The sequence below is a fragment of the Scyliorhinus canicula genome, chromosome 4 (genome assembly GCF_902713615.1).
Source record: "Scyliorhinus canicula chromosome 4, sScyCan1.1, whole genome shotgun sequence".
In the NCBI taxonomy this organism is placed as follows: domain Eukaryota; kingdom Metazoa; phylum Chordata; class Chondrichthyes; order Carcharhiniformes; family Scyliorhinidae; genus Scyliorhinus; species Scyliorhinus canicula.
In genome coordinates, this window is record NC_052149.1 from 165,226,740 (window position 1) to 165,245,651 (window position 18,912).

An 18,912-nucleotide genomic window follows, 5' to 3' on the forward strand; every position below is an offset into this window, starting at 1 on the left:
ACTGAGGTGAAGAAGAATCGTGTTGGTGTTCGGCTATATTAGGTATGTCAATACTGCCTGTGCACTGAACTCAGAAACTTAGACCAATAGCCGTTTGTATAACACCTTGTCCTCAGTGATCCAGCGCCGCCTCAAACATCCCCACACCCGCCCCCACTCCAGTGTACTGATGTCAGATAGCACCAGCACATCCCATAACCAGATATTTGAGTTCAAACTGCACGGGCGATGAACGGTTAGACACCGATTAACGCAATTGGCCGGTAATAAGTCATTGTTTTTGCTTATTCCGATGACCAAACGCTGTAACCTTTCCGAGACGTCGCCTGCTGGGGTCACTTTGGATGCGGTAGTTGATTCTGAACATGTTTTCCGGCGCAGCAACTTCGACCCCGTTCTCAGTGAAGGATATTTTAAATCTTCAGCAGCATCCTGACATGGCGTCTCTGAGCGAGTCGGCGGGGCTTGACCTGCCCCCCTCGCCCGCTTCATGCATGCTAGCACGGACCAAACAGCCACACTACAGCGACACGCAAGCCATGGCCACATACAACGAGCTACTGCCCAAACTGAATTCCTGCAAAAATCACCCCAACTATTCAAGCAGCTCATTCCCAAACAATTATTTGGAAATGGACAGCAGAGAAGCAAAGCCAAGCAACGGAGCGACGGGAAACACTAAGGGTAAAAAGGAATTTTACAAATATTTTAAACACTTTCACTTCATGTACAATGTTAGTAAGTATCTATTAATTCGTTTCGCACGATAGCCTGTAAGTAAATGCCGGGTGATCTGGACGAGATCCAAACTCACAACATGTCTGAATTAAATATATCTCACAACTAGAAAAACAGATTTAAATCAGATGAACCAGGGTTTGCATGGAAATATAACTCAATATGATACATTTGCATAAAACTGTGTTTATTTCTGGAACACTGGATGCCTTCACGTTTCAAATAGATATCGGTCAGTATCCTTTGCAAATATCTCAATTCGATATTAATTCGTAATTCAAATAAATAAATGATATATTGTTATGGACGAAATAAAACTTAAAGGGCCAATTTATAATTAATGTAAATAAATGTACTGATTTGAATGTAAAATATTCAACATTTTTGAATTTGCTGTTTTAAGTATTTCTGGTGTTAATTGCTATGTTGCTCTTGTTTCTGTATTAGTTGCAACTTTAAAGTACTTCACAAAAGACATTCGAAGAGAAAATCATTCAGTTTAAAAGTGTGAATTTTTCTCTGTCTCACCGCTGGTTAGCGATCAACCTCGTGTCAAACTAGCGAAAAATTAACATTCCATTTTCCCAGAGTTTTGCGTGATCTACACCAATTTAGTTTTTTTTTCAAAAGTAATACTAAACCCATCAGGTTTGAAGTTGCTTAATTATTTGAAACATTCGAATATCCGATTCAGCATCACGCCAGTTAGTGAAAAGCCATTGAGGTGTTCCCGAGTTCACTGTGTTAATATTCCACTAATTAAAAGTGACAGAGATTGTAACTGTTTTTTAATTAATATATTGGAGCATTGTTATCTATCTTAGGTACACATTTCCCCGGGTTTTCCCGGTTTTGAAACGAAGTTCCTTTTTTATATATTTACCAAACAGGTTAGATGCTTAGTTTAAATGTTCCTTGTAACGCCGTGGTTGAAACATGATTATATGAATGGCAAGTTTTACAATCCTTTACTTCAGTGTGAGATTCATTCCTACCTCACCTCTAACCCACGGTGTTTATGCTTGACCAGTGACCTTAGCGTTTCTGTGTGCAGGACATTTTCCGTCCAATTTTAGGGAATTCTAATGTTGAAGGGGGAAATCACAATTTAAAGTGACCCATGTCCTGTCATTTTTCAATGTGCTGGCGTTGGCCTTGTCAAGGGGCTTCCTCTGATCTTGTGTTTAGCACCCATTTGGTATTACTGACCTGGTCGATCTTTCAGATTAAAAGCCTTCAAATGTGTTATTTCAAAACTGAAAATAATTTCGAGCAACATTATGATATCTCCCGATTCACACTTAATCCATTAACTGGAGTTTACATTGAAATCTCCAATTGCTGGTCTTGTCCGGGTATCTGTTGAGTTGGGCAGCTTAACGCCGTATTTAAACGCTGCCGTTGTACCTTGATGTTCATTCAGCTTCGTATCGATGCCAATGTATCGATTAGGCTTTGTATCCATTACTTGATCGATTATTGGTCGAAGTTGCTTTATCTTTGAGAAAGCTGATTCAACCGAAGAAAGATACAGGCAGGACAAAGGGTTTGCTTATTACTAATGACCTTCCTTTGCGATTTAGAATGCCGACTGATGGAAGTTAACACGGCGAAGGAAGGGCAGAAATCTGACGAAGCTGACAGACCCCGTCGAAGAAGAAGGAAGCCCCGAGTCCTCTTCTCCCAGGCTCAGGTCTACGAACTGGAGAGGCGGTTTAAACAGCAGAAATATCTCTCTGCGCCCGAGAGGGACCATTTAGCGAACATACTGAAGCTCACCTCCACCCAGGTTAAAATCTGGTTCCAAAATCGCAGGTACAAATGTAAAAGACAACGCCAGGACAAATCTTTGGAAATGGTTGGCCTGCCGCCTCCCAGAAGAATCGCGGTTCCAGTTCTGGTCAGAGATGGGAAGCCGTGTTTGGGGGAGTCTTCACCTTATAATTCACCATATAACATGAACATCAGCCCTTACGCTTATGGCACTTATGCAAACTATACCAACTACAGTGGGGCAGCCACTACCGCCAACTACAGCTGTAACTATCCCAGTGTCCAGGCCATGCCCCCTTCTACAGCCACCAGCAGCTTTATGAACATGAACTTCACTGTCAATGAATTGAACAGCGCGGTGCAGACTCAAATCCACCAGAACACTGGGGTTTCTACATTGCATGGAATCAGAGCCTGGTAATGTTAACATTGACACTGACTCCAGCATTGCACAGCGTTCAGACTCTGATGGCTAGTTAGTTATTATTGGACAGTGGTGGCGCAGACTCTCCCTCCTGTTCATATAGGTGGCACAATAATGAGAAAACTATGGACAGCTCGGCAATACAATCAGAACGGTTAATATAGCATCGGAGCTGGGGGGAAAGTACAATCTTCAAACCTCCTGGTGCTTTGCGGAGAGGGGTTGGCGAGGGAGACAAGATATCTTCATTTCACCCTCTACCGAAACTTTTATTGTGCAGTATTCCATCGAATGAGGTTATTGCCATGACTTGATCCCAGAAATGTCCTTGTACATTGTGTTTTTGAAATTGTCCTTGTCCGAATCAAATGGTGCGACAGAAAACAACATCTCGGATTATTGTAAAAGGAATGATGTCGGGTTTTTTAAAAAAAACACCCGTAATTTGTACGCTTTTTTCATGCAACTTTTGAATTTGGTATTATGGCCTGGCTTTGTATTTGAGACTGTCTTCCGCAGTGTCAATATGGCAAAGGGCGGGTGGTTCATTTCGATTTAAAGGATGCACATTGTATGAATAGTATCGGTGAAGCCACTTTGTACAGAAATAAACCCAGAATATTATCAAGCCGAGTTCGGAGTAAAGTAGTTATAGAGCAGATAGATTAAAACACCCCGATCATGCACTAACACTGCCCATTTACTTTCTTTTCGTGACATTATATAAAAATATTGGTTATCGAATTATGATGATGTTGTTTGGAATCTTTTAATATTATGACTAATTTGTAAGCGTTGGAAGTGTAAAAAAAACCTGCTGTTTAAACAGTAAAAAAGTGTGCAATGTTGCTTTCTGTTTATTCCATTTTTCGTGAGGGTTACAATAAAAAGCTATATACACATGCATGTCGGAATGAAGTGAACATGCCTTTTCAGTTCGCCTTGTTATTCATCAATACTTACTGGAATAAGCACTAAGGCACAATTCTGATTTGAATGCAATTGACAACTTCGCTTACAATGTTCGTTTCGTTCTTAATCGCTCTTTACTGGAATAGAAACACTACAGCTATAGGTTATTTGGAAATATTTTCCCCGGGATGTAAAATTATGAATCCAACATTAAATCATTCTCTTTACAAAGCCTTCTCTCGATTTTCCAGTTACTTTCGAACCTTTTTTTTCGCTATTTGATTATCTGGCCTGTAAGCTCGGGGATAAATTTGTTTCATTTTTGTTTTGTGCAAGTTCAATATTCGAATACAAACAGCATTCCCTTTCTAAATGCCCCTTTACAAAGGACAGTTGGAAAACTGGCAGCCTTTGCCTGCCCAGCCCTGGGCACCCTCCACATCCCCGTGTTTTCAAGAGAATTGTTCTCTCCGTTGATTTGATGAGAAAACGTGTGCCGAAGTGTTCGGTATTTTCTTGCTTTTTAAGTTAATGACATGGAATTATGTTTAGGTTGCCGAATAAAAAAAAAGTTCGAGCTGAAATATTTGCATTAGGATACACACTTCCCCAGAGGGCAGGAGTACTGGGGAAAGATGTCTCGAAGTGTCTGCAAAAGACAAAGGCGACATTTAGGTTGTAGTTGCCAAAGATCAATAGCTGCAGCTCGGATTTCAGCAACCCAGTTTGCACTCTCTGAGTAACTGAACAATTCTGCTGTTTTATAGAAGCAGGGTTTTGTGCTTAGCGGCTTCTGCAGAGAGCGTACACATACTTACATCTGCAGACCAGAATCGGGCCGTTCGGCCCAGCCAATCTATGCCAGTTTTTCTGCTCCATTTCCGGTAAGTGCATCCATGAAATTCGCCTGAACCACTCCTATCGGGAGCAAGTTCCACATTCTAACCACTCTCTGGCTATGGAAGTTTCTTTTGATTTTTTAAATTGGATTTATTTATGCCTATCACAGTTATCATAAAATTATAGAATTTATAGTCCTAACTTTAGACTTACTTAGTAATTAAAATGTGACTGTTTAATTAACATGGATAACCATAGCCGTAATATCCTCACTAACAGATAGCCATAAAAAGTATTAGGAGGTCCAAGAGATTCCGTTGACATTTGTTGACTATACTCCTTACAATAAGAAGTCTTACAACACCAGGTTAAAGTCCAACAGGTTTGTTTCAAACACGAGCTTTTGGAGCGCAGCTCCTTCCTCATGTGAATGGTGATGGCATGTCCACATCATAGCTACCATGGACACCTCAAACTGCTGGCTCAAAGTGGAGAGGATCTCTAGGAAGATAGCGCATAACCACAGGGGGTGGGGGAGGGGACAGAAGCGAGGAGAGGGGGGTAGAGGAAAGAGACAGGGAAAAATAGATGAGAGCCAGGGTGGGGGAGGGGGGAGGCAGGGAAACGTTAACAAACTTGGCATCCACAGGAACAGAGAAAACGGGACAGACGGGAGGGCCGCAGAAGCGAAAGTGCGCACGAGACGACAACGGCAGCGAACTCCGTCCGGGAGAAGCAAGGGACAACACCACAAATGGATGCCTACATATGTGTGTAAATAACTTTGCCAAGTGTACAGAGCTGCTGCTGTTGAGCGGGGGCACAATACCATCCGCTGACTTTGCAGGGAAAATTCAAACCTCAGCAGCAGCAGCGATCCATGGGGGGGGGGGAGGGGTGTGTGTGCGGTGAGTGCTCCGTTGGGAGGGTGTGGGAAGACTGAGGCACGTGGAGTAACGTCTAGTTAATTGCTATTGTATATTCTCTTTCTGTACTATGTTAATGTTCACTCTATTTTGCGGTGTTAGGATTATTACTATTTATTATGAAAAATTTTGCAAAACTTTAATAAAAAGAAGCCAGGTCTCCACATCATGGCGACCATCGACACCGCAAACTGCCGGCTCAAAGTGGAGACGATCTCCAGGAAAATCGCGCATATAGACACTGACATTAAGTTTCTACAAAGATGCAAGAAAGCAGACACGGCATCTCCACATCATGGCTCCTTACAGTAGCTAACCAAAGTGATGTGAAACTTGTGACTTCCATCGACTCTCACACAACAACTTGTCCTGATTCTCGATCTACCATGCAATTTCGCATCAGGGCATAAAAGTGACCGAGGTTACAATGTAAATGCGCCCAGGCCAAGTGTACAGTCACACAATGACAGTCAGTGCATGCACACAGAATGCATTTACACTGTAGCCAACACTCGGGGCCAGTAACTGCAGCTCTGCTTGAAGCCAGGTCGAACCTTGTTTTCTTTAGTTGGCTGCTGTATGAACTTTCCTGTTCAGGATACCATAAGACCATAAGACCATAAGACATAGGAGTGGAAGTAAGGCCATTCGGCCCATCGAGTCCACTCCGCCATTCAATCATGGCTGATGGGCATTTCAACTCCACCTACCAGCATTCTCCCCGTAGCCCTTAATTCCTCGCGACATCAAGAATTTATCTATCTCTGCCTTGAAGCCATTTAGCGTCCCGGCCTCCACTGCACTCCGCGGCAATGAATTCCACAGGCCCACCACTCTCTGGCTGAAGAAATGTCTCCGCATTTCTGTTCTGAATTTACCCCCTCTAATTCTAAGGCTGTGCCCACGGGTCATCGTCTCCTCGCCTAACGGAAACAGTTTCTTTGCGTCCACCCTTTCTAAGCCATGTGTTATCTTGTAAGTTTCTATTAGATCTCCCCTTAACCTTCTAAACTCCAATGAATACAATCCCAGGATCCTCAGCCGTTCATCATATGTTAGACCCGCCATTCCAGGGATCATCCGTGTGAATCTCCGCTGGACACGCTCCAGTGTCAGTATGTCCTTCCTGAGATGTGGGGCCCAAAACTGGACACAGTACTCCAAATGGGGCCTAACCAGAGCCTTATAAAGGCTCAGTAGCACATCGCTGCTTTTATATTCCAACCCTCTTGAGATAAATGACAACATTGCATTCGCTTTCTTAATCACAGATTCAACCTGCATGTTTACCTTTAGGGAATCCTCGACTAGCACTCCCAGATCCCTTTGTACTTTGGCATTATGAATTTTCTCACCGTTTAGAAAGTAGTCTATGCTTGGATTCTTTTTTCCAAAGTGCAAGACCTCACATTTTCTCACGTTGAATTGCATCAGCCATTTCCTGCACCACTCTCCCAAACTGTCTAGATCCTTCTGCAGCCTCCCCACTTCCTCAGCACTACCTGCCTGACCACCTAACTTTGTATCATCGGCAGACTTCGCTAGAATGCCCCCAGTCCCTTCATCCAGATCATTAATATATATGGTGAACAGCTGTGGCCCCTAATACATGTGAATGCAGAGACCTCTCCACAAGTTAGAAACTTAAAACTGTGGAAAAAGTAAAAGTCAGGCAGATTTACAAAGTGTCCAATGTTCCCAAACACTTTTGGAACAAGGGACACTGAATTTACCCGGAATGCAACATCAAACTAAAGCCTTCTTCACATAGTTTTGTTCCAGTTTTCTCCAGCATTGAGTCAGGCCCGAATTTACACTATAAGGCTATCAGAAAGTGGCAGCAAAGATGCAGAACAAAAACAGAAAATGCTGGAAACATTCAGCAAGTCAAGCAGCATCTGTGGAGAGAGAAACAGAGTTAGGGTTTCAGGGAACAGATAGAAATGTGATTGGTTTTCAGCAAATCAGAGGAGGTTTGCTGAAAAAAACCCTAAGTGACACAGTGTTAATAGTGCAATCCAAAGGGAGTGGTAATGGGGCTCATAAAGAAACAAAAGATAGGTCTAGAGAATGTGTGAATAATTGACATCCAATAGCAAAAACTAGAGAAAGACAACAGTGAAACCAAACATAGAATTTACAATGCAGAAGGCGGCCATTCGGCCCATCGGGTCTGCAACAGCAGAGCACCCTACCCAAGCCCACACCCCCACCCTATCCCCATAACCCAGTAACCCCACCCAACAGGCAGCACGGTAGCATGGTGGTTAGCATAAATGCTTCACAGCTCCAGGGTCCCAGGTTCGATTCCCGGCTGGGTCACTGTCTGTGCGGAGTCTGCACGTCCTCCCCGTGTGTGCGTGGGTTTCCTCCGGGTGCTCCGGTTTCCTCCCACAGTCCAAAGATGTGTGGGTTAGGTGGATTGGCCATGCTAAATGGCCCGTAGTGTCCTAAAAAGTAAGGTTAAGGGGGGGGGGGGGGGGGTTGTTGGGTTACGGGTATAGGGTGGGTACATGGGTTTGAGTAGGGTTATCATTGCTCGGCACAACATCGAGGGCCGAAGGGCCTGTTCTGTGCTGTACTGTTCTATGTTCTATGTTCTAACACTAAGGGCAATTTTGGAAACTGAGAGAAATTTAGCATGGCCAATCCACACATCTAACCTGCACATCTTTGGACTGTGGGAGGAAACTGTAGCCACCTGGGTTGGCCACTTCCCTAGTTTAAAATGCAGTTTGCAAAGTTTTCCTGTATATTCGACTCGCAGAAAGCAGACAGCACTGAAACCAGCAGTAGTCTGCATATTGATGAGCGATCCCAGGGAACAATTAGCTACATTTGAGATACTCAATAACAAGTCAGACTCCTCGGCGCCAGCAGGAGTCCAAGACAAAAGAGGCTAACGAGCACCCACCGAATGCCCAGCGATCAGGGAACTGCCCCAGTATTGCGGAATTCAAACCGATCGATTGGCACGTGATCCAATCGATTGGAGTCAGGTACAGGGTCCGCCCAAAAGGGCGTGAAGCCCCTGGGGCCTATAAAAGACAGGTCCCAAGTTCAATTCAGTCTCTTGGCCAGCCCTCCCAGCAGAACATCTTAGCAGCTTAGAAGAACTCTTGACCGTGAGAAAGAGAGGCCTGGCTAACAGCTACACCGACAAGTAAGTGTCCAGTCAATGCATGCTACGAGATAGGCGCTCCTGACCCTTAGTCCGTACCAGTTGGAATCCCGCAGCCCCAGGATTGAACAAAAGGCCATTGTTCCTTGACCCAGTGGGTTCTTTTCCAAAGATAAGTATTGGCCTGTAGTGGTAGAGATAGTCTAGTTTTGTAGTGTTTATGCATAAGTAGCGATTAACTCTGTATATAATAAATGTGTTTTGATTTGAACCTTACTAATTGGTGTACCAAGTTATTGATCAGCACTTGAACTTGAACCTTGTGGTGGTATCATAAAGATACCTGGTGACTCTAGAGCAAGGTAATAAAACAGAGCCAATTGAGTTTAAAGCACACTCACCAGAACGAGCAACAAAACCGGTGGACCCAGAGGAAACCCATGCACACACAGGGAGAATGTGCAGGCTCCGCACAGACAGTGACCCAGTGGGGAATCGAACCTGGGACCCTGGCGCTGTGAAGCAATTGTGCTAACCACTATGCTATCGTGCTGCCCACTGCTTCATCCCCTTAACCCCCACATCATTGAATTTTGAGCTCAGTCCGACTCTGAGATCCTCTTTCATCACAAGATAAAAACAAATTACCGCAGATTCTGGAATCGGAAACAAAAATAGAAAATACTGGACAATCTCCATAGGTCTGACAGCATCTGTGGAGAGTGAAGGGAGCTAATGTTTCAAGTCTGGATCACTCTTTGTCAAAGTCATACAGAGTCAAAACGTTAGCTCCCTTTTCTCTCCACAGATGATGTCACACATAGAACATAGAACATAGAATGCAGAAGGAGGCCATTCGGCCCTTCGTGTTTGCACCAACCCACTTAAGCCCTCACTTCCACCCTATCCCCATAATTCAATGACCCTTCCTAACCTTTCTGGACACTAAGGGAAATTTAGCATTTAGCCAATCGACCTAACCTGCACATCTTTGGACTGTGGGAGGAAACCGAAGCACCCGGAAAAAACCCACACAGACACAGGGAAAAAGTGCAGACTCTGCACAGATGGTGACCCAGCGGGGAATCGAACCTGAGACCCTGGCGCTGTGAAGCCACAGTGCTAGCCACGTGTGTTACCATGCTGCCCCTACAGTGCCAGACCTGCTGAGATTGTCCAGTATTTTCTGTTTATGTTCCCGCTTCTGTCACCTACACCTCTGCACTCACTTATTTGGTTAAAGGTTCTCTTCTCACCCAGCAAGCCCTATTATCATTCTCCAATATTCTCCCTCCACTTGGCCCATGCTCTGATCTCTTACTCTACCTCAAACTATTCACTGAGAATGGCTGGCATGACATCAGCCAGCTCAATTTCAGTGTTTTGCCTTTGTGTAGCATAGTTACAAAGTTGGCTGAGTGACAAGAAAAAGGGAGAATAAAGAACATTTGTTATTCAGACTGGAGGAATGTATAGTTGGGTTGCCCACAGTTTTCCACTGGGACCCACTGCTTTCCTTGATTTACGTTAATGACATAGACTTGAGTGTGTGACACACAATTTCAATATTTACAAATGGTACAACATTTGGAAGCATTGCGAATTATGGGAAGGGTAGGGATAGACATCAGGAAGAGACAGACAGGCCTGTGGGGCAGACACAATGCAGATAAAACTTGATGCTGAGAAGTGAAGTGATTCATATCAGTAAGAAAAACAAGAAGAGGCAAGATAAAATAAAGGGTACTAATCTAAATATGGTGCAGGAGGAAATGAACATGGGTGTATGTGTGCACAAATCTTTCAAGGTGCTTTGCCAGGTTGAGAAAGTGGTTGAAAAGTCACAGGATCCTGGGCTTTTTAAATAAAGAGTACAAATGCAAGGAGAGAATGGTGAACCTTTGTAAACACAGATGCTCTTCAATTGGAAGACTGTGTTTAATTCTGGGCAGCACACATTAGGAACGATGTGAAGCCATTAGAGCGACTCAGAAAACATTTACGAGGATGGTTCGCAGGGTAAGAACTCTTTATTCCTTAAATAAGGGTCAGTCTTGTGGTGAGATCAGAGAAGTTGGGACTGTTCTCTTTACAAAAAGGAAAGTTGAGGGCATATTTGATAGAAGTGCTCAAAAAATAAGGGGTCGAGACAAAGTAGACAAGGAGAAACTGTTCCCTTTGGTGGAAGGGTCGAGAAACAAAAATAGTTGGCAAAAGGACCAATGGTGACATGAGGAAAAATGTTTTATACAGCCAATGTTTAGGATCTACAAATCTCTAGCTGAGAATGTAGTGGAGGCAGATACAGCCAAGAATTTCAGAAGGGACTTGGATACATACACAAAGAATAAAACATTCCAGGATTAGAGGGAAATGGAGGGTGAGTGGGACCAGCTGAACTTGTAGAGAGCCGGTATGGGCATGATGCAATGAATGGCTTCCCTCTGACTTGTAACCATTCTATGATTAAATATGCAAGTTGGTTAAAAAAAATAAACCCCAAGTATTGTGAACAAATAGAAGCATTAGTGATCTGCTGAAGAGCATGTCCACTGCTTATTTTTCTCCACACTTCACCATCTTGCACTTTCCACTTCAGTTGCTCATCAGAACCTCCTTTATCAATTTCAGGTTGTCTAACATCCGCATTCTCTATCTCCCTTGTTAACCACTTGGACTTAAGAATTATTTTTGAAAAGAACTAGTTAACCATTGGACTTTGAATTATTTTCGGATGGAACTAGATAACCACTGGACATAGAATTATTTTTGGATGGAAATCGATAACCACTTGGACTTAAAATTATTTTTGGATGGACAAGTTCTCATGTCTTAGACTATAGAAGCAATCTTGTTGCCTCTTTTTGATGGTATTCATTAAATAATAAATTAAGAACTTACGTATGAGTCATATTCCTGTAAGACATAAACTTCAAAGCTAGGCAGTTGCATAAAAATGTCCTGAGTTTTTTGTTATATGGTAACATGAATCCAAAGCTATCAACAGATAGGAAGAAAGAGTGATAGAATAGAAACAACACCAAATATACACAATGCAAATGGAAAGAAACAAATATCATTATAAATATTTCATAACATTTTCCAAATCCAGCTTTAAAATGAAAATTTCCTGAACACTGCAATCATACTTCTTGACTTCATCAGAAACTGTGTTTAGCATCATACTGCAAACACTTCACATCCAGCCTTTGACTTTCAGTATATCTTCCATCACAACCACCACAGTGCATTTAAACTTAAGAGTTGGAGCACAAAAATTTAAAGAATCATATCTCCATGCATAGATGTTTGCATGTTCAGAGCGAGAGGAGAGGCATTCTAGAAAGACAAAAGATGTCCCCAGATTCAGTGAGGCTGCCCTTGGTGCCTCCTGACTGCAGCATATGATCGAGGTGACCAGTTCATGCCGCGAACACGGAAAAGGAGGATCAAAAGTTCATACCCTGCTGTAGCAGTGGAAAAAAGTACAATCGAAAAATTTGCCATATTAAGACATCCATGGTGTCACGGTCATCCAATATTCACAGCCAAGAACATCAGCAGGGTGAACGCTGTGGCCCCTCAACTCATCATCATCTTCCTCTGAGGGTTGGCTGCCATCTGGCAGTGTAATGGAAATGCACAGCAAACCACAACCATCAGGGCCACACTTGAGGGGGAGTAATGTAATGGCACCTCCAGATCTGTTCAGGCACAGGAATTGCATCTTTAGGAGATGGATGATCTGATCCACTATGGTCCCAGACCTGGTGTAGCTCTCATGATACCTCCTCTCTGCATCAGCACTGGGCATAGCCATCTTTTCAGTGGATAGCCCTTATGAGCTGGTAGTTTCTCTCCAAGGAAACTGGGCTGGTGAAATAGTCTGGAATTTGTGAGTTCCTTAGGATGTCTGAGCCAGTATTGCTGCCCAGGTACCTGGGACACGCCTACATGACCTGCCGACTATGGTCTGTTGCTCGTTTTGATGCGTGTGCTTTACACTCAATTGGCTCTGTTTTACAACCTTGCTCTAGTGTCGCCAGGTATCTTTACGATACCACCATGAGGTTCAAGTTCAAGTGCTGATCAATAACTCAATACACCAGTTAGTAAGGTTCAAATCAAAACACATTTCTTATATACACAGTCAATCGCTACACATGCATAAATACTACAAAACTAGACTACTTCTACCACTAAAGGCCAATACTTATCTTCTGGAAAAGGAACCCACTGGGTCAGGCAACAATGGCCTCTTGTTTAATCCTGAGACTGCAGGTTTCCAGCTGGCATGGACTAAGGGTCAGGAGCGCCTATCTCGTAGCGTGCGTTGACTGGACACTCACTTGTTGGTGCAGCTGCAAGGCAGTCTCTCCGAGTTGAGAGTCACGGTCGAGTTCTTTGAGAGTTGCTAAGAGGTCTGCTAAGAGAGATCTGCCAAGAGACCAAATTGAACTTGGGGCCTCTAATTTATAGGCCCCAGGGGCTTCGCGCCCTTTTGGGCAGACCCCGTACCTGACTCCAATCGATTGGATCACGTACCAATCGATCAGTTTGAATTCCCCAATACTGGGGCTGTTTCCTGATCGCTGGGCGGTCCTTGGGTGCTCGTTAGCTTCTTTTGTCTTGGACTCCTGCTGGCGCAAAGGAGTCTGGCTTTACCTTGGTCATCCTTAATTGTATCTATTGTGCCCGGGAATTGCTCATTTAATATGTATGGCTGCTGGTTTCAGTGCTGTCTGCTTTCTGCAGACCGAATACACAGAAGAACTCTGCAAACTGCTTGTTTCCTGGTACTGTCCGTTTTTCCCTGCGTTCTTTGCAAATCTCCATTTTAACTCGGGATGTGGCCAACCCAGGTGGCTACACTCCCTCCTTGTGATCCTAACGCGAAGCGTGAAGGATCACATAACTACGTCGTCTTCGTTCCCTGGCCTCAGCGAATACTCCTCCATGGCCTCTATACTGACCATAACTATGCAAGACAATTTTAACTGACAATCCTAAGTGGCACTATGTCATAACAGGGACATGCATTACAAAACAAGAAAAGCGGTACTTCTAACTATCCTCCATAAACTACACTCACTTAAACATCCAAATATACTAGCTTCCTAACAATACACAAATAATAGCAGCATTCACAATGTTCTCTGGCTTGGCAGTCAAGCACAGAGAAATACAATCTTACAGTCGCAAACGAAACACATTTCTTTATTGACAAAAAAAACGCAAACGAATGAAAGTTCTTTATTACATCTCCAGGGGTTCGGGGGCCTGGTGAAAACCGAAAATAGGGGATCTTATCCTGTAAACCGGGGTGCGAGAGCGGTAGGCTCTCCTTCGCCATTTCTTCATGCGGATAGTCTGCATGATGCTGCAGAGTAGCGCCAATGCTAAAAGTGATTCGATTACGTAAGAAAAGGAATACCATGTTATGAACTTATCACACCATGACGGTGTGTTGCTGGTTGTCACTGGGATCTGGGTGCTATGGGGAAGTGAATCATTAATGGCCAGGGGGGTGGGGTGAGGGGGTTCACGTTTGCGCGCAACAATACATAAATTATAACTAAAAACACAGTCGTCTTCATTTTGTCTTCTTTCTTCTCTTCTGATCTCTTTCTCTGTTCTCTTCCTGGAGCTTTTTGAAATCTGTGGAATCAAGCATAGTTTCTGTTACCATCTTGTTTAATATCTCGTGCGTTAGTATGTCTGTCCTTTAGTGCCAATTTCCCTTTACAATTGGTCACCAATCTGCGACTCCCTCATTTTTGCTTTTTCAAAAAACGAATTTCAGGACCAGACATTCTCAAAAATACTGAACCATTGCGAGCCGTCTCGCAGGCTGTGCGTTTTACCATCCAAATGTTCGTGGATGTAAATAGCAGGAGGGGTGGCAACCGAAGGGTCACCCTAAAATAAAACAAACATTTTCGAACCAAAAGAGCCAAAATGAGGTGTGTATGGGCCGCGATGGGTAAGATTTGGATGGAATCCCCGGGTAGGGTGGGCTGTGCGCTACCCGAGCTTGGCTGACCAGAGGGGGGTCCTCAGACAGGGCAGGTACCACTGTCCTTTGTCCACTGCCTGAGTAACCGACAAGAACGGGCAAGAATATAGTCATCGTGGGGTTTGCTATAATGGTTCTACCTTTGAACCAGAAGAGCAATTATGATTTGGGCCTGGCAAGCTCTCAGAGGTGTCTGCTGATAAGGGTATCCTCAAATCAGAAGAGCAGTTACGAACAGGGGTCGGGCAAGCTCTCAGCGGTTTCGGCTGACAAGCATGCCGGCAAGTTCTCAAAGGTATCGGCGGACAAATGGGGCGTATGGCCGCCGAGCTGTTGTACCTGAAACAAAACACGTACAAACACAAAAGAAACAAACATGCAACGTAAACCGTACAGGTTCCATCAGAAAGGACACCGTTTCTCTCTCAAACGTTTCCTCTTTTTACATCATCTGGACACCTCAATTATCATCTGCGAACAGGGTCGCAAAGGGGTTCTCGTTTTGGGAGTCAGACTCATTGTCATCTTCTTCTCCCGGATGCCATACTCGCGAATGAATAATGGTTGCTAAGGCTGCATGGTGTGACCTTGGGTCCATCTCGTCATTCCGGACGAGCCTGTACGAGTTGTCACGGTGCCAAACAGTCGTGTCTAAGTCCGTGTGAACAAAGTCAGGGTCGTCATTGTAGGGTGGCTTAGGTGGGGTTTGTTAAAGAAGGTGATGAGGAAGGGATCACTGGAGTCGTGTTCAGAATCGTCGGGTGTGGGGCCTGTTGCTGGGGGATAGTAGGGAGGCGTGCTGTGGCTATCGTCAGTGTCACAGTCGCTGTCTCTGCTGCTGATGCTTGTGGGCGTTCCGAGGCGGAGCCTGGAGTTCGGGGCCGGAGTCGAGGTCGAGTCTGTGGATGGGTCAGTCGTGCTGGGGGAGGGTGGAGTTGAGTTTGCTGTGGGCGGGGCATGGTATCCTGCGTCAAGCATGACGTGGTGTGTATGATTAGACTGCGAGCCATATGCCTTGAGCTGGTTTATATGAAACTACGCAGTTTTCCCGTTGGGGTACTTTATTTTGTAAACTGAGGGGCTCACTTTGTCCGCAATCGAATACGGACCCGAATACTTGGGCGACAGAAATGTGCTGGGGTTGTAAATAGACAGCATGACCTGTTGTCCTACCTCAAACTCAGTCGCATGTACTGTCTTATCGAAACAGGCCTTGCTCTGTTTCTTTCTCATGCCTAATTTTACTGCGGCTGCTAGCTGAGCCGTTTTTACATTTTCAACCAATTGTTTAACTGCGTTTTCGTGGGTGAGGGCCGTCACTTCGGGGATGGTCAAGTAAAGTCCTAACAGATATTTTGCACTTTTCATGGGGCGCTAGTTCTGCTGCTTGCGCGCCTAAGTGTCCTGGCAGTTTTAATGAGATTTCTTCTAGGGCGCGTCCCTGCACGTCCTCAACATAGATGCCGCATCCTGTAATGCGCTTTCCATCTAATATAGTGGAAGAACCATCCGCATATATTCTTACGGGTGCGCACGTGTCTGTGTGCTGGGGGTTCTGGTGTGAACTTCCTATATTTCTGGGGGGTGTTTTCACGATAAAGGGGCCTGTGTTGTGGTGTGGTGAGATGATTTCACATTCATGGGGGGGGTGCCTGGGTAGTGGAGGTTGTCTGCTAAGAAAGTGTGAGTCTTTGTCCTTTTAACTGTGATGTCCCATCCCTTCAAAAGAAGGGTCCATCTGGCTGCTCTAATCTGACTAACAGTTCCGTCCTTTAGTCGTCCGTCAAGTAAAAGTTGTGTGGGGGTGTGTTCTGTGAGAATGGTGCTGGGGTTTAGTCCGGTTATGTAGGAAAAGTATTGCCTGCCCTGAAAACTGCGAGCAGGTGCCTTTCACAGACTGAAAATCCCTGCTCCACAGGATCTAAAACTCTGGAGGCATAAGCCACTGGTCTTAATTGCTCGTGCCGTTCCTGGAGGAGCACGGCCGAAAGGGTGCGATTCGTACTAGCTACCTCAATAGCGTAGGGGGAAAGCGGGTCTGGAACTTGTAGTGCGGGGGCTGCGATAAGGGCTCTTTTCAAGTCGTCTACAGCATCCATATGCTGCGGAAGCCATTCCCAAGGGGCTCCTTTCTTAAGAGGTGCTGATTTTGTGGCAAAACCGTCTATGTGGTTTCTGCAGTAACCAACCAGTCCTAAAAATGACCGGAGGGCTGATACATTTTGGGGAAGGGGCAATTTGACAATCGAGTCAATCCTTTTGTGCTCAATCTCACGTTTGCCGTGCGTGATAATCGTACCCAAATATATCACTTTATTTTCCAAAATTTGGGCCTTTTTGGGGTTCACTTTACAACCAATTGTCTGTAGTAGTTCCAGGAGTTCAGACAGAAGCGTGATGTGCTCTGCCTTGGTGTCTGTCTGCAGTAATAGGTCATCCACATACTGTACCAGACATTCGGGGCGAGAGAATTTAGAAAAACCATTTGCCAGCTGTCGGTGGAAAATGGAGGGGGAGTTGTGGAATCCTTGTGGAAGGCATGTCCACGTATACTGCTGACCTTTAAAAGTGAAGGCAAACTTGTACTGGCACGCCTTTGCCAATGGAATGGACCAGAATCCGTTACTGATGTCCAAAACCGTAAAGTATTGTGAGTTGAGTCCCTTTTTGAGCATGGTCTCAGGACTTGTGGCTACCGTGGGGGCTACTGCGGGGGTAACTTTATTGAGTTCCCGATAATCGATGGTCAGTCGCCATGATCCATCGGGCTTTCTCACTGCCCAAATCGGGGCATTATTAGTAGAGGCTACTGATCTGAGTACGCCCTGCTCGAATAAGCTGTCGATAACTTTTGCGATTTCTCCCTCTGCCTCTTGGGGAAATCCATACTGCCTTTGGGGTCCAGGGTCAGGTCCTGTAATATGAACCGGTCCAGCCATTCTGCCGCAGTCGTGCCTGTGACTGGCAAATGCTGGTCTGTTCTTTTGCAAAACTGCCCTAACTTGTTTGTCCGAACTAAGTGTGGTCGGATCAAAGCAATACTCTCCGACTGCACTAATCTTGTTTGCATTCTCACCTACTGTGAGCGTTGCGGGGGCTCTTGCTGACCTTGCCATTTTCCAGGCACATTGATTCACTGGATCAAATGACAGGCTGTGTAAATTCATAAAGTCTATGCCTAAAATGTGCTCTGCTGTGTGGGGCAGATCCACTAAAACTATGGGGTGTCTTGTTGTGATGTTACCTATCTGAATGGGTACTGGGGCTGTGATGTGTCCCTGCTGTGAATGGCCTGTGAAGCCACTGAGGGTGATTGTGGCTATAGTGGGCCACGTGTCATTTTGAAACATATTGGAGGAATTAATTGTGGTGCGGGACCCTCCTGTGTCCCAGAGTAATTCAATAGGCTGTACCCGTATTTTTGCTGCGACTACTGGTCGTCCGGACCTATCCCAAAGGGTGTCACAGACCCAAGTGGGGGAGCCCGAACACCGTTAATCTCTTTCGTCCATGTCTGACTGATCTGAACGGGTGCCTACACTGTGAATGGGCTTTGTCCTGTTCCTATTCAGAGTGCCTGTCTGCTGGGCTCTCTGTGGCTTTTGGGGGGCATTGCACTCACATGCGAAGTGTCCTAATTGGCCACAGTTGTAACATTCCTGTGGCTTCTGCGGGGGGTTGTTCTTTCCTTCATTCACCCAGGCGGGGTTTTGGTGTTCTCTGACTGCCTGAATATCAGCCTCTGCCTGGTGATCTTTGGGTTTCCTAACTGCGGGTTTACCATGGACAGATTGCTCCCAAGCGCGGGACAACCTTTTTAAAACCCATTTCTCATTATGAGTTTCCTCTGAGGGGTCGTAGTTAGCACAGGCTCTTTGTCCTGCCTAGGTGGCATGGGAGATAAGGGTGCGGGTCCATTTGGCCGTATTGTCTGGGGTCAAATGGGCGCGGTTTAAGTCGCTGAAAACTGCTGTAAAATGTATCCACAGACGTCCTGCAAACGCTGTGGGGTGTTCTGTTTTCTTTTGCCTGCACTTATTCAGGCCTTCTATTGGGTCACCTCTGTTATAACTGATCGCGTCTAGGATCGCTGTGTGCATCTCTGCAAGGGTGCCTCCTCCTACGTTCTGGGGGGTCGGGAAGGGCTGCTACAACTGAGGGG

At 45.1% G+C, this 18,912-nt stretch overlaps 1 protein-coding gene across 1 annotated transcript; it reads left to right on the forward strand.

The window, feature by feature from the left end:
• The first annotated feature begins 365 nt into the window (after positions 1-365).
• Positions 366-3,734, forward strand: nkx2.5 (NK2 homeobox 5). Its single transcript, XM_038793462.1, has 2 exons — positions 366-684; positions 2,322-3,734. The coding sequence occupies exons 1-2, from the start codon at positions 366-368 to the stop codon at positions 2,930-2,932; spliced, it is 930 nt and encodes a 309-aa protein (XP_038649390.1). The 3' UTR covers positions 2,933-3,734.
• The last annotated feature ends 15,178 nt before the right edge of the window (positions 3,735-18,912 follow it).